General features: G+C 40.1%; 1 protein-coding gene across 1 annotated transcript; it reads right to left on the bottom strand.

Moving 5' to 3' along the window:
- Window positions 1-27: 27 nt before the first annotated feature.
- On the bottom strand, window positions 28-20,479 carry jupa (junction plakoglobin a). The gene is made up of 16 exons (XM_060878225.1): window positions 20,332-20,479; window positions 10,567-10,618; window positions 9,953-10,117; window positions 8,405-8,658; window positions 7,895-8,133; window positions 7,277-7,478; window positions 5,983-6,127; window positions 5,472-5,575; window positions 4,673-5,011; window positions 4,377-4,529; window positions 4,116-4,235; window positions 3,777-3,927; window positions 2,906-3,027; window positions 2,777-2,816; window positions 2,516-2,628; window positions 28-1,035 (listed from the first exon to the last, which is right to left on the bottom strand). Exons 2-15 carry the CDS (start codon window positions 10,580-10,582, stop codon window positions 2,519-2,521), a joined length of 2,160 nt encoding a protein of 719 aa, XP_060734208.1. The 5' UTR covers window positions 10,583-10,618; window positions 20,332-20,479; the 3' UTR covers window positions 28-1,035; window positions 2,516-2,518.
- Window positions 20,480-22,435: the final 1,956 nt, after the last annotated feature.

Below are 22,435 nucleotides of genomic sequence, written 5' to 3'. Positions count from 1 at the left end.
ATAACAGGAAAAACAACAGTGCCACAATTGTTAGTAACTGATTTTATTTTGTAGAATTTAATTTGTTATAAAGTGTGATGTAAAAACACTATAAAGACAATTGTCATATGTTTAACATTCCCACTCAGAGTTAATCATCATTGCGCAACAATTGTCAAATCTGTTGGTGGGGATCAAATTGACGCATGAACCTGGCCACAGCTTGCCTTGTAGACTACTATTTAGTTACTAGTGTTGTGTGGTACAGGAGAAATGAACATCAGTAGGCAGTAGGCCATCATCTAAACTAGGCTACAACTGGACAATGTGGGGGAAAACAAAACAATTACACAATACTCTGAGAAAATAACATTATTTAAAATACAATCTTTTGTGGCTGCTGTGCAAGAAAAAGGCAGAATAAAAGCTGAAAGCTAGTTTTATTCATTAAGTTTGCACTATAATGATTTTAGTAACCGATAAAAAGCAAGTTTACAAGTCACATGTCCATCATTATGGCACAAATGCTCGAGTTAATAACACTAAGATGTGCTAGAACGCTAGCCCTATGGTGTGTTAAAGCTGTACTGTGGGAAGAAAGGTTACATTTCTGTGCTTATCTTTCCCTTAAAACCCATAAAAGCCTCAGTGGATACAGCTTAATCTGAATCAGGGTCAATTGATTTGCACCGTTCGGTTTCAGTGCTGTGGCTTTTTCTGATGTCAAATGTGTGCTTAAAAAAACGATTATAATCAACAAAGTAACTCGATAAAATCTCTTTGGTAGATTAGATTACCATTCCTCTTGTGTAATGAGTCTACAAACCCCCAGTAAGCCCTAAAATACATTTTCTACAAAAAGAAGGGAAAAAATAAAAATAAAGTAAGACAACGTATGTGTTCAATGTGAGAGAAGGCAGTGTTGAGTAATATGCGATTCTACCCCTCACAGCAGTGATCGTTGCATATCATACAGTAGTGTGCGCGCAGAGCCGGTTGTCCTCTTCACTTCTGAAGCGGCTCCTCTGTTAGTGCTCTTCTTGAAACATTAGTATTCTGTAAAAAAAAAAAAAAAAAAAAAAAAAAAACAACAAAATGACTAAAGGAGTGAAAAAGCACATGCGCTAAATCCTCCAGTTCCTCCTCAACACCATTTCTTTTATCTTAATAGAAGTTTTGATGATTTGTCTTCGTTCCGTTCCTTTAAAAAGGTCATTCATATGAAAGCACTCAATACTTAATCTAACACTAACACAAACTCAGCACTTATAGAATAGGAGCGTTTTCCGAACTGGATATTCAGGAGTACTCTATTTTTTGTGCAAATGCTCTTACAAAAATTAATTTTCACATTCAGTTTAATAATCCAGGCCCAGTTTGTATGAATATTGACATCTGCCCTTAAAGGTGGGGTCTCCGTTGTTTGCAAGCCAGTGTTGACATTTTAAATCACCAAAACAAACACGCCCCTAACCCAAATGGGTCCCACCCCTGTATTGAGAGCTCTACCTAAACATACACCAGACAAGTATAACCCAGGCAAGTATTATGGTGGAACCTGTTGGGGCAGCTGGCCGAGGGGATATTTTTATCAGTAAATGAACTCAATGATAAACACATTTGTATTATTGTAGTACTGTGTGTTGTACCGTGAAAGGTTTATCTCCGTTTCACACGGAAGACGTTCAGTTCTCTCCAGCGCTGGAAATCTGATCCTATATTAACACGGGTCCTGCTTCTTGCCTTATCGTAAGCCTTTATTCGCTTTCTTTCTTTGTTTTTATCCTCCATGTCAATGTTAACCCGCTTTCTGCTAATGTCACACATGCACACTGAGCACTCTCTCTGCCCATATTGAGAAGACACACCCCTTTCTGCTCATTGGCTACAGGTTAGTTTTGTTTTTGTTTTGTTTGGCGGCCCAACGCAGTTTTCTGAAGCATTTCTCAAACAACGGAGACCCCACCTTTAAAGATAGGGCTTCGTCACATAATTCCAATGCTCTCGTGCTCACCCTCTCACACCCCAACATATAAAAACAATCTTATTATAATGAAAGAGGATCCAAACTCTGATGTCCTTTCCTTCCACCTAACTGTAAGCTCAGACTGCGTTAACAAAAACAGCAATAATGCAAGAGGATTTTTTTCCCTGCAAATTAATTTACAAAAACATATCAAGAGTGAAAAAGTGCAAACCGTGAGAATGTCATTTCTCTTAAAAAGCTAGAAACCACCAAGCATCGAAATTCTTGAATACGTCCCTAACAAAGGATTTGCAGCAAAGTATTAATAAGACATTTTTTTTTACATGTCCAATTGCTTATGGTCCCTGAAATAGGAGACTATTATGCCATGATTCCTACAGTTTGGATCCCCCTCTTATAACGTAGTGTTATAACGTAATGCCGAGCGCTTCCTGTTTTCAGCCTCGGCCCAGTTTACGAGAGAAACATGATTAGTAAGCAGTGCTGAGCAAGTCTGTGCAGGAAGAATGTGTCAGACAGAATGAGATCTGTTGGAACTTGTGTATCAACCTGTTAGCAAGCATCAGTGTAGCCTCTGCCCATTGTGTCATAGGCTTGAGGGTAATCTTCAGCCATGTCAAGATCATATCCATACCCAGTGCCGCCAAAGCGAGGCTCAATATCTGTAAAACACACAGTTTAGCGCATTTCCACAATGAAGTCTCCTTCACTGTGTATTAGTATTAGTGCAGTAGTGTACGCTGATGCACAATCAAATTTAGAGCTAGTTGCGTTTAAATGTTATTAGAAGCTTATTAAAAAGCTCCATACCATCAGGTATAAAGCCAGGGTCCATCATTGAATTTTGAGCCTGAAAAGACACACAAAAAAAGTCAATCTTTCAGTAAGGTAAAAGGCTCCAGTGTGAGCTCTTACTAACGCATCAGGAGACACACTCACCACTTCCCAGGCTGCTGGATCGTGTTTGAACAGAGTGTGAGTGAGCTCCACTGACATGCGTTTCCTGTACTCAGCGTTTTTGTCCTCGGAGATGCGGAAGAGCACGGCAGCCGAATACGTAGCTAATAAGAGAGTGGAAATGAAATCATTTCGTTAGCGCCATTAACTCCCACAGTAAACCAATACTGCGATCTTCACCATGACCTTAAGCCTCTTAATTAAAAGCTGCATATTATAAATACTATGAAAATCGATCGCATTTCAGAGAGAACAGAACATGAAGTGTGAGGCAGCTGTTACTACCAGGCCAGTCCTTCAAAAAGGGTTTATTCCTCTTTTTTTAGTTGTTAAAAAAATACATTAAATTCCTGATACGTCTATGTATACTTTATACAAAAAAAAAAAAATTAATTAAATTTAGTTAATAAAAAAAAAAAAAAAAGGCATCTCATTGGGGGGAAAAAACCCCTGATACTGAAGACAACGTCCATGCGTGTAAAATATCTCCAAAAACTACCACTGTAATACTTAATTTAATTAATTAAATATCAACATTTTAATTAGCTACATGTATTGTTAGGCTTTGATTCTGTGCCTCATGCACCGTACAGGTCGGTGTGTATTAGCCGTTAAACTAGAAACAGTTGCCTACTAAAATGATATAAATGTCTATATATAAAGGTCACTTTCTGACCAATCAGACTCAAGAATACAGGAACTCTGTTGAGAATCTCGAAAAATTGTAATATCACAATCAAACAGGACCCAGTTTGGGATAGTCTTTTGATTCTAGCACAGAGAAAGAACTGTGATTATTTCAGGAAGAAAGAAATTTCCCTGCATACTGAAGCTTTTTATTTATCTTACATACCAATGCCCTCGTTGTTGGAGTGCAGCAGTTCCATGAGCGGGGAAGCGGCGCCCTCGCTATCAATTACGAGGGCTGCGTTTTTATCCAGAGCCAGCTCACAGAGCACTCCTGCAGCCACCCGCTTAATGTTATCTCCTTGGGAGTAGAGCAACTGGAGATGGGGAAGAGAGAGAGAGAGAGAGAGAGAGAGAGAGAGAGAGAGAGAGAGAGAGAGAAACAGAGAGCAAGAGAGAGAGAGACAGCAAGAGCGAGTCAGGTCGCAGCCCTTAAAGTATTCTGCTCACTACCCAGGTATTAATGGTGTATAGGCAGAATGGAGGAAATATCTGTGATGTTAACCTGCACAAACAGTGGGATGGTATTCAAATCGGCGATCGCGGCTCTATTAAGAGGATCTCTGGCCAAGATATGCAGCGCTCCTGTGCAACCTTCCACAATCTCTTCCATTCTCACACCATCCTAAAAGAAAACAGGAAATGAGATGAGAAATAAGATCTGGAAACTCGAACCAACGTGTTGGTGAATAAATAAATAAATCATTAGGGGACACAAGAGTCCAGTAACGTTACTCATTACTTGTGTGTGAGAGTCATAGCCAACCTGGTAAGTTTGCTGGCTGGCTGAACCATGCTTCTGAGCATCCTGGTGAGCAGTTTTTAGCAGAGTGACCAGTTTGGCAATCACATCAGAGTCTCGGAGATATGGCTGATTGGCTGGGCACAGCGCCAGGTTACGGATAAGGCCGACCACAGCCTAAAAACAGAAGACGAAGGAGGTTCTGATTCAATGTTACATTTATCATCACTGTGACCTGAACATTGTCTTGTTAATCCATGCTTATATCTTAATTCACTAGAAATTTCATATTTTAAATTCTTCATGTAGTACTTTTTCACCTTAACAACAGGCCAGTAGTGGGGCTTGTTGAGCAGTTTGACGATGGGAGGGATGCCGTAGTGTATGCGCACGGCATTCTGGGCCAGCTCGGCGTCTTGGTGGCGGCTGGTGAGGTGGCGCAGGGCACAGGTAACAGGCTCCGCCACATCCTCCTTATCTCCAGCACGCAGAAGCGCATGGATCAGAGCCTCCACACCATTGTTCTGGCTCACGAACGTCTTGTTACGTGCATTGTTGCACGTCAGATTCGACAGGGTGCCTGAGACGCAAGCCAGAATGTTCTTGTCTTCGTTGGCGAGGAGTCCGATCAAAATCTGCAGCAACCCTTCCAGGCCATCCTGCGTGCACAGGCAGGCGGAGACGGATTAAAGACAACACAAAGTGTAGATTCTGCATGTCATAAGGCCATTTATTTGACAACATCATGAGAGAATTTCAAAATATCACTAACTAACCTGTACCTGCGTCAAAAACTATGTACTTTGACACGGTTTGCTATGCACTCTAGCATCCAGTGTGTGAATTTTAGAATGGCAGAGTTTTACTAACATGAATTATATGCCGTTTCCCAGTCGAGGGCAAACTTATGTAATGTAACACGGTGACTTAAAATAAAGCAATTTTTTTTTTTTTTTTTACATTTCTAAAGATGTCTTGCCCACCAGATTGTTGTCAGCCATCTTGACCCGCCACCCCGACCCCATTCTGTGTCAGCACCTGGTGGCCCAGCCCCTCTTCCACCAAATAAGCAACACTGTGTGTAGAGTGCAGGAAGTGAAGAGATTGATTTATACAGACCTGTTTAGTGGCAGCATCAGATAGGTTTCTCAGAGTCCACAGACAGTTTTGTGTCACTCGCTGACTAGAGCCAGTCACTTGTTTCCCCAGAGCATTCATTCCACCTGTGTGTGTGCATGTGTGTGTGTGAAATGGCGCAACAGGACAAGAGGAGATTAGAATTAAAGGGTGAAGTAGAGAGGAAAAAAATCAGCCACATGGTATTTAATACCATACCATCAACATCATAACCAGATCATTCAAAAACTCAATTCATACTTTGTATTTCTTCCAACATCAAACTGTTTAGTTACTGTGACAAGTTAATGCCAGTATAAAGCAGCAGATACATGCTATGTCAGCACCAAAAACAGACAAAAAGTTCAATTCTACTTTGCGGAAGTGCCATACACTGGAAAAGTAACAAAGACTGGCTGAAAGAGAAAGATCCAGTTCTCTCCCTGGGACACGCGACTCCCCACAGATGGATCGTCTTGCTAAAAGAGCAGCAGGTCCCTCGGCTTTCACTTACCAGCCTCTACGATGGCCGGCTTGTTGCTAGGACACACTGACAGCACTTTCAGTACGCGGCTGGTGGTCCACAGCAACTTCTCATATGTGAATAAAGTAATGATCCGCACCAGGCCCTCTGGGCCTCCGTTAGCCAGGATTATCAACTGCAACACAGACCACAACAAATACATTTTCTACTTATATATACACATAAATACTTTGCATTGTGTGTTTATGAATTGTGATTTATATGTACACACAGGACTCTCCAGTTTCCACCAAAACTGTCCACGGGATCAATATTCATAAAATCTCAAATTACTGGTGAATCAGTAATCCCGAGTACCCAAGGCTCAATGGGTACTAACCACTCAATACCAGGGAATACCCAAACAAGACCTTTTTTAGAGATGGCCTGACCCAGTGGTCTAGCCATCAAATGTTGGCATTTGTAAACTGTGTAAACCCTTCATTTTCCCATCATAATGTTTTTTAATAACTTCCTGCATAGTATATCCACTACATATCCAATATCCAACACGTGACAGCTGCCATTGATGCCAACAAGATAATCAATGTTGTTCATGTCAGCGGTTTAAATGATAATTTGCTTATAATGTATATAGAAACTTTATTATTACAATCACAGAGCCTCATGGAAAAAAAAAGAATGAATTTAAAGGTGCCCTTTTTTACTTGGATTTTTTGATACGTGTTAGGTCCATATGTGTTTGTGTTGTGTCGTGAATTTGAAAACGAACTGCTACCTCCCCGGTCAGTTCTAGCCACTTAAAAGAAATAAGGGGAGAAATCAGGTCAGTTGGAAAAGCTGCTCAGTCTGACATCATAATGATTGAGCTCATTACTATTCATGAGCTCTCCCACTTGAGACTGCGCCCCCAGAATTCGTGTAGCTCAGTGAGTTTCCTATACATCAAGGATGGCTGAACGTCAGCAGGCTTGTGAAGAAGCCATTCTGCCACAATTCAAGGTGATTGTAAACAAATTTCCTCTAGACTAGGCTACTTATTGTGCTGGGTGAATGAATAGTCATGCTCTCATATCCTAGCGGTTAGCCAATCGGAGCCAAGCAGCATAGCTCATTTGAATATTCATGAGAACTTGCGCAAATCGAGCTGAGTCTTCCTGCAGGCTTTCTATACCACACTAGAATGGCTTGAAACAAGGTAACCAATGCATTTTTTCCACAAAAAAGTTACAGAGTCCATTGTAAACTTCAGACATTACCACAAACGTAATGAAATACGTGTGGCAGGGCACCTTTAAACAAAATCCAAGGAAACAACACACACCTTGCTCTCCTGGTTGCCATAGGAGAGAAGTTGAAGGCAATCTGTAGTAATGGCCAGGAACTTGGGGTTGGTTTTCTTCAGCAGTGGCACCATCCTCTGCAGGCCATCAGCCAGACGTACGGCCATCTTGGCCCCCTCTTGGTGCAGAAGCAGGTTGTGGAGTGTGGTGATGGCGTAGAACAGCACCAACTCTAAGGGAGAGCTGCAACACACACATTACCTGGTTATTGCTAATCAGATTAATTGTGATAATTGACATTGTCCATAAAGATATCAATTATAACTATCAGTCATGTTATTTAAATATGCACAATAATATTTTGGCTATTTACTGGATCAGCAGAAAGCTTTTTTATTTATTTATTTATTTCTGAACTGTACACCTAGAGAAATGGTTTATTAAAACAACCATCAGTCTTGTTTTGACGTTATTTACATGTATAAAATAGTCAATTGTGATTTCCAACACAACAAAATTATGGACCACCTGGCTATGCACCCTTAAAACATGAACATATTGGATACATAAATAAATAATAAATAAACTATTTGGAATATTTAACAACGGTATGGAGAAGATCTTGAGAATAATGCTCCTAATTTGTTCTGCTTTCTCACCTTAGCATGCGCACCAGTGCAGGAATGCCTCCCGATTTGAAGATGGCAAGTAAGCCCTCGCGCTTATGTGACAGGTTGTGCAGGATGCTGGTGGTGGCTTGGGCCGTTTCCATATCGCTCGTGTTCTGCATGACTCTCACCACAGCCGCTACCATCTGGGGCGACGCCATAAGAGCACGCAGGGACGCCTCCTTTTGCGTCAGCTGGTTCACAATCTGTGCCGCCTTGCTCACCACCACCTGGACAAATGCACCAAGTCAGAGGTTAACAGTTTTCACAGCATGCAGCGTGAAACATGAACTAAAACATGCAGCGTTTCAATGTTTATTTATTTTTTTTAAAAATTGTTCGGGCCATTTCTTTGATTTTACTTGGAGCAAAAATAGATTTATAGGCTTAGATTATTTTTATTTTTTTTTTATCTCAGCATTAACATCTATTCACTATGACCTTAATATCAAATGTACCGCAGAGTAACTGCTGGTAACTGAAGAAAGCGTTCTTTGGTACCTGGTCATCATCGTTGAGGAGTTTGGTGAGTTCAGGAATGGCGCGGGTTGCCAGATCGGCGTCGTCCTGGTAGTTAATCAGGTGGACAATGGCTGCCTTGAGCATTTGCGAAGGCTCGGCCAGCTTCTGCACGTTGGTCTGCTGAGATGAATCCATCTGGGTGGACAAAACGGTCATCCCCTCCACCATAGTCTCAGGGAACATGGCTTGTCTCACGCGCTGGGCTCGGGTCATGGTGTACTGTGACTCCAGGTCTGAATGAGAGAGTTGGTATTCGTGTGTATACATGGTAAAGAAATTAGAAGGGGAAATGTGATGTGTTTCTTTGTACTAAGCTACTGATGATTGAAACTGGGAACAAAAGCCTGAAAACAGGAACAATCTGGACTAACCATGTTTGCATAAACGCAAATGTCATGGAAACTAATTTTTAAAATCATATTATGGTCAAATCCAAATTTAGACAGGATGGGTATGACTAAGCTGGCAGTGCACCCACAGATAAAACAGACGAAACAACGAGGCTGCTCCAACATTATGGAACTCCTACTGTTCTTTCTAGACAATTTAAATAAAAAAAAAAAAACTCTCTGTCCAGTCCTCCTGGAAACCAAGCCGTTGTGAAGCTCTACTTCCCTCATGTCAGAAGGAAGCCAAAGTGTTCAGTGGAAGTAGTGGTACCTGTTAACTATAACAATAAGATCTTACGGTGATCAGCTAACTGCTGGATTTTCCTAAATGATAAAAAGCTCACAGCAGAGACTTGTTTATTTTTACCAATTTCTTACATGAAAGATCTACGGTTGCACACTGGTCTGTTTTTGTAGTCATGGACTTTCACACCTTTAGACATGACTGAACAAAATTAACTGTAATTGGTGGCCTTATGCATCAGTCAAATGGCAGGTCCTTGGTCGGTAAAATCTGCCATGGAGTTCAGACCTCATGCTGTCAGTCTGAAAGTCTGGTTATGCGAGACCAATTACCATTTCTACGCACAATTCAAATACACAAAAACAAAGTTGATTAGATAATATTTGTATGGTGGGTCCTTGTCTTGGTAGTGTGGGATGTGGTAGCCTAGAGGCTAAGACCCCAAATGAGCAAGCAAGGGGTGACTGTGGTAAGGAAAACCTCTCAGAGGAAGAAGAAGAAATGAAACTTGAAATGAACCAGACTGAAAAAGGGAATCCGTGTCCTTCCACGTGACACCGGATAGTGTGATTATGAGTCATTACCACATTATAATCCCATAACTGTATACTATACAGTCGAGTGCTAAGTGTGCTGAAAAAGCTGTGTGTATAATATAATTTACAGTAACGGTCCCCTCAAGATGTAACACACACTACAGGACGGCTGTGCTGAGAAAGATCCAGCACCCAGCTGAGTGGTGGACAGGGTTTTACAATCAGTGTTAATTAGGTTCGGTTAACAAACTGCAAACTACAGTTAGAGTGAGAAAAAGACGTCAACGCCTGCGACAAAGTCGGTCAGTCGGGTATAAAACGAAGCTATTTGTGTATGTAATGCATGGGAGTCTCTCACCTGCAGGATTCTCAGTAACTGTAGAGGTGTAGGTGTATTTCTTGCTGTACTGCGTCCCGTCGTCATCCGTACGTACTGTTGTGGCCCCTGACTGGATGCCTGAATCTGCTGTATAATAGGTCTTCTGCCACTCTGTAACCCTCATCATACCATCATGTTCACCCACTACACACACACACACAGCCAAATTCAACTATCTATATAATTACTTTACAAACTTTACAATCCTACACATGTGAATGAAATCTGTTCTCTTTAAATACTCCAGACATAATCAGGCTTTACTTCAATTAAGCTGCCATTGTTCAGAAGTTTGCCATGCCATGCCAGCTCCTAGGATAACTGAACTACCTACAGTATTTTGTTTACATATAATGAAAAGCCCAGGTAAAAGCCCAGATTTTTTTTTTCCTTTCTCACAGAATAGGATCTAGATGCAAATCTTGGGCCAAAATAAATTCTGCATTATTTCTACAATTTTGTAATTGGTTGAAGAACCTAGGTACTACTAGTATTTCCAGTAGCTAATATTGTACAGTAGATTGTTAGAACTATAAATATAATTATTTCTAAATGAATAGCATTTTACTAAAATGTTTATTAACAGGACTTACTTTGCATTGCCATCATTGCTTCCTTGGCTCAAACCAAGCCAAATTTTAAAACCTGCAACAACAACATCAACTTTAGTCAAAAACATTCCAGACAAAAGTCACTATGTTGACTTTTATTTTTTAAAATAAAAACCTTCCGTCAACTTGCCTACGGAAATGAAACAATAAGAGAGACAATACTCTTTTTTGACAAGTTAAGCTTGAGAATAGTTCATGAGAACATTGTGTGTACAGACAAGAGCATGGCAAGTGTGGGCGTGTGTGTCGAGAGCAGGGAGAGGCACATTGTGTGAGAGGACTCTGACCTCCGTCTCCACCCACAAAGTCTGTGTGAGATCGAAACAAGCCGTAAAAAGCACAACGACAACTCACAGAACCGGTTTGACATGATTCATCCTTCACACACCCAATACTGCCCTGAGAATCTTACTCAATTAAACCTTCTAATTTTCACCTTTCGGTCTCTAATTCGTCTCTAGTCCGTTCAACACTGATATTCTTTACGTATTCTTTTTTCCCCCCCAGCCTCACGCATACGAACTAAATACAAACAAAACACTCAAAATGTGGCGATTCATGAGATCAAGGTATAGGCAAAGTGGATTTGTCTATCAGATAAAATCTCATTTCTTGCTGTAACATCTACACATCTGGGCATCTGAGTGTTCTGCTTTCTCCTCTGTGCTTTCACAATCCTCCTCTTTCTCGTTCACTAACTACTCATATGTGCACACTGACTGTATGATGACAAAGCTTGTGCGTGTGTAAAATGTATATATAGATATACACAGACACACACAAATAAATAAATAAAAAATAAATAAATAAATACACGCATACATACACACACACTCCTAGCTCTGAGCACTTACACACGCACACATATTTGTGTGTGTTTCTGTGTATATCTATATATACACACCTTTACCTATATTTCAGTTGCATGAGCCAGTATGTACACAAATACACAAAATCTGAGCTATATGAAAACACGCAATCACACCAGTGCTTAACATTAATCACAAACACAGGTTCACTCCTCATGTTACAGTAGGCAAGCATATTTCATCAATGTAAAAAAAATATAAAAATTATATATATATATATATATATATATATATATATATATATATATATATATATATATTACACACACTTTTTTCTCCATTTAATTAACTATTGTCAATGGCAATGGAATTAAAGCCACTTGCACGGCGCATGCCTCCCGGTTACAGCCGCTCTGTACTGACTAATGGGTGTGTTCGATATTTCTGCTTTTGTATTGATGAACTCTAATTGTTGTCTGTTCAAACATAAACCACACCAGATATCGTTACAAACCTCATTCTGGTGGAGTTCAAACAAACATAGGACAGCATCAGACGGGTGTATGTCCAACATGAGATATGAAAACAGACATTTCAAGCTTTTGTATCCATCGTCTGCAAACTACACATGAATGAAATACAAAGGAAATGCTGCTGCCTGCTAAATGACTGTGCGGCAGTCAGCTATTATTGTTGAGGAATTAAAAAGAGTTCAACTTTACATGCATTAAAAAACATGTTTATTACGGTTTTATTGCCAGTTTCATTTCATATATGAGCTATATGATCTAAAATTACTCATCACACCAGCCAAAGAACACAAAGCTCAGAGATTGTGATGTTAATCTCTTGTGATCTAAATGGAGCATGTCTTTATAACAGGTCATATATCATATCATATCATATATCATGTCATAACACTCAGTGATCATGCTCTCCTGACAAGAACTACAATATTTTTGAAGGTATCGGTCTTTGATTCCAAAATCCTGCTCACAGCAGCATGGTATGGATCATAAAATGACAATAAATGTTAAGCAGACTCCTCACACAAGCCTTCTGAAAAGCAATCCAGTGCTGGACTCCCACACAGAAACAAACAATCCTCTAAGCGGCAGGAATTTGACACTTGGCAACTCCTCAATGCAAAAGACATAAGTGGTGTGCGAGTAAGTGGAGACTTGTATGCTTGAATCTACCGCACACGAGAGAGAGAGAGAGAGAGAGAGAGAGAGAGAGATAATAACACGGTTGGACTGTAAAGATGGAAGTCGTGGCTTTCTGCGAAACATGACGTAAACATCAAAATCCCACTCAAGATGCACGGCTTCAACACGGCGTATAACGATTTAAATACATATATATAAAATCACACACACACAATTGATTATTAAGTATTTTATTTTTCTGACAATTCTGCTAAAATATAAATATTACCAAATGTAATAATCGCATATAAAGCAATTTTCAAGCTCTGTTACCCGATATGTGATTATGCTTCGAGTCATACTTTTACACAGAAATGTTTATTATGAAAAAAATATAAACAAATAACACGTATGAGGAATCTCTGTGTGTTTATCTTTACAATACTTAAGCATGCAGCCACGTAACTGCACTCGAATAGCCCTGCAACTGAGAGAAACTGAAAAGACTCTGTGTTTACTGTCGCTGGGGGGAAGATGAGAACATGCACAAACACGTAACAGGTATTACTGGTGTCCCTCGTACATGAAGCAACACATGCTGTCTCAACCTTCCTGTAAAGAGGTGGAGAGGTGTGACTACTTTCCCAAGAACTCCATAGTCTGACTAAATAGACAAATTAGCCAAGTAACACATTGTTGTATTGGATGCTGTGCTTTCTTTTATTTGCTTTATGACACTATTATCACAGGATGTTATTAATGTGATACTGTACTTAAGCACAGCCATTAAAACATGCCTCTATACTGTATTTTTAATAGGACTTGCACAAGCTAACAACAGCATGCGTTGCTAAAAGAACGAAGCCCAAAAACAAGAATATCTTTTTACCCGTGTGTCTACATTTTAAGCCCGTTTAAGTAAGATTTAAGTCTTTTAGTTGGCATTCTAGATAAACTAACCTTCTGCAACGAATAACGGAGTCAGTCTGAATTGGCTGCCTAGAATTAACACCAACATTTAGATTCCTGATTTAGTTAAATCGACTTAATGTAAATGTTTTGGTCGGCAAAACCAAACTTAAAATTCACAAGTGGTTACGAATGGTTGATTAATGCTGATTTAAAATCAGCTGTAATTTACCATTTTTATCCCACAAAACAAATACATATGGTCAATAGTATGTGGACACATGACCATTACATCTATATGCGTTTTCCCTCCAAACTGTTGCCACAAGTTGGAAATATGTTGTGTTGTATGAAATACAATTATAGTAGTTTTCCCTTCACTTTAACTAAGAGGCTCAAATCGTGACAATGACCCAGAGCTCCTGGAAGCCACCTTGCCCAAGCTGGAGTGGAAAAACTCGAGAGCTGTTACTCAACTCCACAGAACTCCTTTAGGATCTACTGGAAAACTGAACCCTAGACCTTCTCACTCTTACAACATCACTGTGTGATCTCACATTCTCTTTTAGCTGTATGAACACAAATCCCCATTACATCTAGCGGAAAGCCTTCAAAGAAGACTAGAGACTGGCAAAATCTGACCATAACTGGAATGGGATTATCAACAAACACACCCAGATGTTGATTGCTTGGGTGTCCACATACTTATGGCCATATTGTTTAAATAAAAGGCAACAAATCGCAGAGAACTGGAAAAACAACCGCATTAAGTCTAAACGGTGAAAGTGAGCAATCTTACTCTCTCTTGCTCTCTCGCTTTGCAGTTCTTTTTTCCTTTGCTTAACTAAATAAGACAGTCTGACTTGTGCCAATTATATAATTATTATAATTAGTAACTCTCTATATACACACGTAACTTTCTATATCTTCATGAGCTCCATTTTTCTTGTTCAATGTGATGCGATTTTGGAATAAATCAGTTCCTATCCAGCTGGAGAAATAAGGCCTGTTTTGTCTTAAGGATACCGATTTCCCTGTGTGACCCTCCCACTCTTTCAGACTAGTAGCTCACAGCCATCATATCTTCTACAATAATCAGTTCACAACAGTAAACAGTTTCGGTTTAAAGCAAACAAAACCACAGAGTTTTGGATTGCGATAAGCGTAACTTGACTGTACAAGTTTTCCGATTATAGCTACGCACGCCAAATCTTTTATTTTCTGAGGCAGGCCTGGCAGCAGACTGTGCTAAATATGCTCGGCTTTACAGTACCGTGTCGAGATATGACTCAAGCAGATAAGACACATGACCGTCATTGCGGACTTTGGACTTCGGTATGTGCGGGAGTTAATGAATCATTTTGACTCTTTCACAGAGTCGTGTGTTGTGTTGTTTTTTTTTACATTGAGACCTCCAGTCCCCAGTGCATTGTTGTGGATTAGCCATACACAAAGATTGAGATCAGGCCACAACATAACATGGTGCAGTCATACCAGGCCCTGGCCAAGCCCAGCACTTCAGCCCTCTCATCCTGGTGTGACATTCCTCACACTGAGCATTCTCTCACATGCTCTCCCCTTTTCACTCTCCCTCGCTCTACTTGTCCGTCATTGCCGCTGACTGTCTCTCTCGTTATCAGTTTTAAAAATCTCTCTCTCTCTCAGTCTCGCACGCTCTCAGCCACACCCGAAGATGGTTGACAGAGCTACAATTTTAATAAACACTTGTTGTTTCTGTGATGCTCCTCCTTTGCCCAAGGGTTGACGAGAGCCATCAGATTTAGGTGTGGCTTGGGTGTGTATGTTTGATAGCCTGGTGTGAGGTTTGAGCCAATAGTTAGCATTTTCAAAACAATTTCAGGTGCAAAATGAGCTGTAGTTCTTGCCTTTGTCTAGATAAAGAAAGAAAAAAATCCCACAAATGGCTTGGTGCTATTTGAACAAATTATTCTACAAAATGTGGACTCAATTTGATTGCTTGTGTGTGTTTGGACACAGAAAATCTTTCTTCTGTTATATACTGGGAGCTTAACTGCATTAGCGCACACACACACACACACACACACACACACACACACACACACACACACACACACACACACACACAGGAGTTAATGGCTCTGGAAACAGACAGAGCAACCAGCTGAGTCCATACTGTTAAGAGCCTGTGGACAGGAAGAGCTCCCCAGACACAGGATAGTTTCCGCTGAAAACGAAGCGATATGCGAGTGAGCAGGTGGCCGGCGCTAGACTGGTGAACTTAACCTCAGGCAAAACATTTAGGTTTTTGCAATGCATCTCCCTCAGCTAGCTCATTCCATTCCACCGATATTACAGCAGCCTAGAAAAAACAGTGGCGCTCTGCTCTCATTTAAATACCTCTAATAAAAACCTTCTCGGGGACATATTGAAAGGATGTCCCAATGGGAACGTGTGATATTTGCTATACTGTTGCTTACTTCCATTAATCCCGCATACAGGTGATGATGATGATGAAGCTCTAGCAGCGGGTAAAACCCTCTTCTCCATCCTTTAACGCAACTTTCGTGACACAAATAAAAAAAAGGTCTCATAAGTTTTGATAAATACACGATGCTTTTCTTCCGAGTTCTGAAATAACGCCAATACAATTGGCATCATATGAAACAAGCTCATTATATTGGCTTGACATTTTCCCCCAGGGGGAACTGACATAAATCATGAAGCTTTAGAAAGCAGTCAGAAAGGCAACGCAGTCTGGTGGCAAGCGATTCTCCTTAGGAATCCCAGAAGTATCCATCATTAACGTCCTACACTGATACACGCTTTCTGCGTGCTTCGACAAGCCGCGTCATTCTTTCCTATATGGGACAATTATTTGAATTATTTGAAGGCGAAAAAAAACCTCAAACAATCAGAACCATAAAAAAAAGAGAGACACATACACAAAAACAAGGCAGCGGATCTGTGTAGGCATGTAGCGGTTTGCACCAGTCAGGTTACATAAAAAACATGTTTTCCCTGCATTCCTGGGGGGGAGAGAGAGAGAGAGAGAGAGAGAGAGAGAGAGAGAGAGAGAGAGAGAGAGAGAGAGAGAGAGAGAGAGAGAGGAAAGAAAGAAAGAAGCAGGGTGAAAGGGCAAGAAAAGTGCCTTGACCAACAGCAGAGTGAATCAGAGCCTGTTCTGGATGATAGATTCACTTCACAGAAGCATGAAAAGAGAGAGATGTGAGAACGAGGCCAAGTTCAGTTTACCGAGACCAGGCCTGGGCCCTGATCAACTGTGCAGATTATATCCTTCACCCCCTACAGGGTACTGGAAGAGGAAAACAACAGGACGCCTAATTTGGCTCTAGATCTTGCAGATTTCTATGGATATCAAGCAAAAATAAAAAGGTTTTCTGAGAGAATGACATGGTATAAGAAATGAGAATTTGAGCAGGATGCTGTTCTTTATTTACTACTACATCTCTCTACATACTGCTCGAAGCCAAAATGTCATTTCAAATGGCACAGTAAAAGGTTCTCAGTCTTTTATTAGCCAGCGATTCTGGCATATTCGGGCTAGGTATGCATCACAGGTGAGGCAAAGTGACAGCTGGTGAATATTTCATTGGCTTGAGGGGTACAGCGGAAAGCCCGAGCTGCTGAGACAATAAGAAAATGTGTTTAAAAAAAGGGACTATAAAGCAGATTAGGAATAAAGGATACACATGACGTAATGACGTAGGCTTCTACTTGGGGTGTTTAAGGTTTTTCACTCAAATTCCCAAAAAAGAAAAACAATCCAGAGAAACACCCTCCAGGATGCGATCAAGTTGGAGTCCCATCTGTGCTCTTTCTGTCCGGTCCCTGAGGATTTCATTGACTTTGTTCTCATTAGGGAGGAAGCATGGCACGGCCTGTCGGATGTGTGTATTGATGTGCAGTAGACATGAGTGCTTAGCTTAGCACTGTGCTCTGGGTACATGGACATGTTCATCAACACTGCAAGGGTAAAAACCTGTCAGCCCTCTCGCTCGATCTGCTAGTGTCACTCCATTAAGATGTCTCTGATTTTAATTTGAGAGTTAAGGTTTCCAAAGAGAAGCAAATCCATCTAGATGTGACTCAGGAATGCTGGGGTAAAAGATAGATAGCTTTCTTTCGAATGCTTAACTGCTGACGTGACAAATCTCCGGCTTGCGAACGTTCACAGAATAGCATTATTTGTTTCCCCACCCATGTCTGCTTCCGGGATGACACCCGCATAACCGCTTTTCCATCACCGGCTCTAAACGAGACACAACGTACGGAAGGCGCGATTGTTTGGACAGCGCTTGCTTTGTGAGACGTCTCACTTTATCGTTTTCTTCAAAGTGTAAAGACATCATTGAATTCAAATCAGAATAATACTTGATGGAGACCAAATTTTTCCATAATTAAATTATTCGTTCATTTTTTTAGGGTAGCCTTTTCTTGACTACTTTATGTGTGTGTGTATTTAGATGTATGTACTACTTGTTTTACTTTGTGTGTGTTGTATTCTTATTTGCTTTTTATGTAAAGCACCTTGAGAAGCTACTTTAAAGGTGCTATATAAAAAGAAAGTTATTATTATTCATCTTTTTTATAAAATTAAAAAATAAATAAAAAAAATATGACGGCAGCTGATCTTCCTTCTAAAAAAAAACCCCCAAAAAACGAACTTAAATAAAGAATGGAATATCCATAAATACACACGAATAAATCAAAATTCCAAATAAATATTTTTAATTACAGGATGTGCATTGTATTTAAGTTGATTAATTTAATAGATTCTTACTATTAACATCAGTCAAAAGGCATTCAGTTCAATTCCTACAAACAATATGCAAAAATATCTGAGGTCACAGTAAATACAAAGCCAGATAGTGATCTAAACAAATAATACAAATCTGTAATCCCTGTTTTCTCTCCTCTTCTCTGGTTGTACCAACAGTATTACTCTTTCTTTCCGAATGTAGGGCAGGATCGGGGATTTAACTTGGCTCGGGGTTTTAAGAGGCAATTCCGTATCTGTGGGCCCTGATACAGTAAATCTCAGCTTAAAATGTACAGCTCGACAGCATGTGTGTCCTGACTGCACTGCTAAACACCGCAACACAAAAGCCAAGACCCCCAGTGCCTGCCCACCCACACACACCTCTTTTACCCCATTTATGGTGTTTTAGTGTGCAAGAATAATTTAACTGAGAGCCGGAATTTTTCTGGCAAATTATACCCTCTCAGGAAAAAACAAGCAGGGTGGATGTAAAAGAGAATGACTGCCTCTGAGGGGTATTAATAAAAACACTTAACCAGCCATTAAGCCAAATGGAAAGCGTACTGGATGTGAATACAACATCGACATTACCTCGTGAGAAGTTAATGGGTGTTACTGGTGAACGATGACAGGTGTTTGGTCTGGCACTATTAATTATTGTATGAATCAAACAAAAAAAAATGCTCCACCCTGGTGCTTTCACAACACACACACATTTCACAACGTGCACACACATTTCACAACGTGCACACACACATTACCCTGCCAATGATATAATTAGTGAATGCTTACACCATAATATAATCCTAACTTTAAAGCCTAATGAATAAAAACATGATTTTTTTTATGGTTAAATTAAAGGGAAAAAAATAGCTTTTAGTCAAGATAAACAAACTAACTTTGTCCTGTCACAAAAAAAAGCAAGGTTCAAAGCTGGGAATAAATTGTCGGAAGTGACGTTTAGTTTACTTTAAATCCTTGTAGGTTAAATGCCAACCTTTCACATGCGTAGTAACCCCCACAATGCAATGCGCGCCCTTCCCTAGTAAAGGTGGTTCCCAAGGTGTGGTTTCAGAGCCTTAACCTTACGTCTAAGGGGAGGGGGCGGGGAGAGACCCAGGTCGTATTCTATCCAGTGAGAGAAATGAGTTGACATGACTCAATTCACTGACTCGATTCAGTGTGAAATAAATAAAGTCGCACTTCCCTGGACCTCTAGATCACAAACATGCCACAGGTGTCAAGTTAGAACACAAAACAGGATCCTACCTTCCCACATAAAGGCTGACATTTAGACTAGACAATGTGTTATTGTTGTGCGTTAGTTACTCATCAAAAACACAATAACAGTTCCTTCAAACAACAGAGGGCCCGAAAGCATAGAAGCATGACTTATAAAACAAACCAAAAATACTATCAGGTTAATAAGTGTGTGTTTGTGTAAGTGTGTGTGTGAGTGAGAGAGAGAGAGAGAGACACAGAGAGAGAGAGAGACACACAGAGAGAGTGTGTGTGTGTGTGTGTGACTGTGTGTGAAAGAGAGAGAGAGTGTATGTGAGATAGATAGATAGATAGATAGATAGATAGATAGAGAGAGAGAGACACAGACCACAGACAGAGAGAGAGAGAGAGAGAGAGAGACACAGATACAGAGAGAAAGAGAGAGAGAGAGAGAGAGAGAGAGAGAGAGAGAGAGAGAGACACAGATACAGAGAGAAAGAGAGAGAGTGTGTGTGAGAGAGACACACACACAGACAGACAGACACACACAGAGAGAGAGAGAGAGAGAGAGAGAGAGAGAGAGAGAGAGAGAGAGAGTGTGTGTGTGTGTGTGTGTGTGTTAAACCGCTGGAAGAAAAAAAAGAGTTGGTAATAAAAGGCCTTAAAACGAGACCCGACAGACGGAAGTGGAGCGAATTTCAGCCTCAGGTGTGTAAAAGCTACACAGTTAGCGTTTATGAGGACACAACAATTCACACTGCGTATAAAACTAGAATATAAACACGGACTATTAAAGATGGTTCTGTTTAAACTCCAACGCCGACATATAGGTAAATAATACCATTTTACACGGACACAGATACAAAACATTCCTCCACACATTAGTGATTTATCTTACCTTTCTGTAGACGTCTCCAAAAACAACAACTCGGACTCGAAACTTCCGCCTTTAGACCAGTTTGTATTCAGCTCTTTTCCTGAATTCCGAGCACACACCAAAAGATACAGGCAGGGCTCCAGGCGAAGCTCCGCCCCCGAGACAAAGATCCGCCCCCCGAGAGTGAAAGCGGTCGTGCCACACCCAACACGCACACACCCAACACACACACATTTTCTCACACACACTCTCTCTCTCTCTCTCTCTCTCTCTCTCTCTCTCTGTCTCTCTCTCTTTCTCGCTCTCGCTCACACACACACTCTCTCTCTCACACACACCCCCAACACAAACACACACACACTCTCTCTCTCTCTCTCTCTCTCTCTCTCTCTCTCACACACACACACACACACCCACACACTTTGAATACAGAGCATGAAAAATAATGAATGTACTTATAAATGATTGTGTAAAAGTAAGCACAAGATTTTGCATATAATTGAGTATTTCTTTAAACCCATCAACTGGATCACATTTCACTTGCTTAATCGGGTAAAGATAAACTGGTTTATTTGGTATGTAAGGACATGTCAGTACTAGCAGCCACACCTGTAATGGCGTCATACGTTATCAGTCTCACATTTATGAGTCACAGGTAAGCTCGACATAGCGGTAATGTCTGCTACCATTACAACAGAAACAATATTTTGATTCAGTTACTACCTTCTAGTTTCACCTGCGCTGTAGCTACATTTGATGGGGGGATTTTATCAGGTATACCTACGGTTTATAAAAAGTTTACACATCCCTATTAAAAAAAATCATGCTATGACTCACTATGCTTTTAATGTCATGTAACAGCAAAATTGTTGAATGGTTGTGCACTCCCTTAATCAATTCTTTGAGCAATTAAACCTTAACGCTTAAGCACAAAACAATACTTGGTGATTTTAGGTAAATGTTTACCAATTTAATGCATATTGATCTGGAAATTGTATCTCACTCTTCTTCACAAAATGTTCCAGTTAAACCAAAATGAAATGGAACATCCAAATTTTAATGTTTTTAAATTTAAATTCAATGGTAATGACTTGAATTTGTGCTTTGGGTATTTTACAGACAGCTGCAGGTTTTCAGCCAATAGACTGTATTTGCATCTATCCAATGATTCTCTCTATCATAACCATTGCCTCAATCACAGCTATAATGAGAAGCAGTCGGAAGCATGATGGATCCACCACCATGCGTCATGGCTATGGTATTCTTGTGGTATTATGTTCTTCCTAGATGGTATCTGAACCCTGAATTTCCACATAAGCTTCCTCACGATATACACACCAGGAAACTTTAGGCACTTGTCCCTGAGTTGTTTAGGAGAAAAGAGTTAATGATGTCTGAGTGTTTTTTCAGTACACAAGCCCCAGTAAGGTGTATTGTCAGATCCGAAGTATAAAATGTTGAACGGTTCATTTCTGCTTATGTAGTATAGTTGCACTTAATTCATTGAATGCACACTCACACCGGTAAAAGTAACACATTGTAAGATATGCAACTAGTAATATACAAGTGTGTTAGTCAACATCTTTGAATAATGTTGAGCTAAAGATTATAAGGGCCAAAATAACACACCGTGTGCTGCAGCTGGGTCTTTTTCAGCATCTGTCAGGCTACTTTTAGCTGCACGGACACTTCACTGCCTGACATTCTACTCAACAGGAAACAGGGTACATAACCCCAATTGTTCTCTAAATTGGACTTTGTTTATTATACTTAATGATGTTGACAGAGGAATTTGGTCAAACACTCATGTAATAAATTTAACATCATTCTTTAAAGAAAAAAGTAACAAAATATATTAAATGATATTAAGCAGATATTAATGTTGAAATGTTTTATTTGGAAAAAGGTAAAAAAAAAAAAATGCCGGAATATTCTGAAATAAAATCCTTGGTTAGTAATTCCACAACTAGTAACTCAACTATAAAAATACCTATAGCTCATTTATCATTTACCAACAACAACAACTAAACAGTTACTTAGTTGGACTGAGTTATTGTAAAGAAAAATACTACGAAATCCATACTATATAAAATACTACCAAGTATATTTTTGATTTGGGTCCATT

The sequence above is a fragment of the Tachysurus vachellii genome, chromosome 1 (assembly GCF_030014155.1).
Source record: "Tachysurus vachellii isolate PV-2020 chromosome 1, HZAU_Pvac_v1, whole genome shotgun sequence".
Taxonomy (NCBI): Eukaryota; Metazoa; Chordata; class Actinopteri; order Siluriformes; family Bagridae; genus Tachysurus; species Tachysurus vachellii.
The sequence above is the reverse complement of the archived record's forward strand: the minus strand, read 5'-3'. Positions and strand labels throughout refer to the sequence as shown.

What these genes read in the sequence shown, in the direction of transcription:
- jupa (XM_060878225.1), bottom strand. An exon ending in CCAGCCAGCAAACTTACCAG is followed by an intron (nt 4,236 to 4,376) that starts GTTGGCTATGAC and finishes GTTTTCTTTTAG; the next exon opens with GATGGTGTGAGAATGGAAGA. An exon ending in CCATCCCACTGTTTGTGCAG is followed by an intron (nt 3,928 to 4,115) that starts GTTAACATCACA and finishes CCCCATCTCCAG; the next exon opens with TTGCTCTACTCCCAAGGAGA.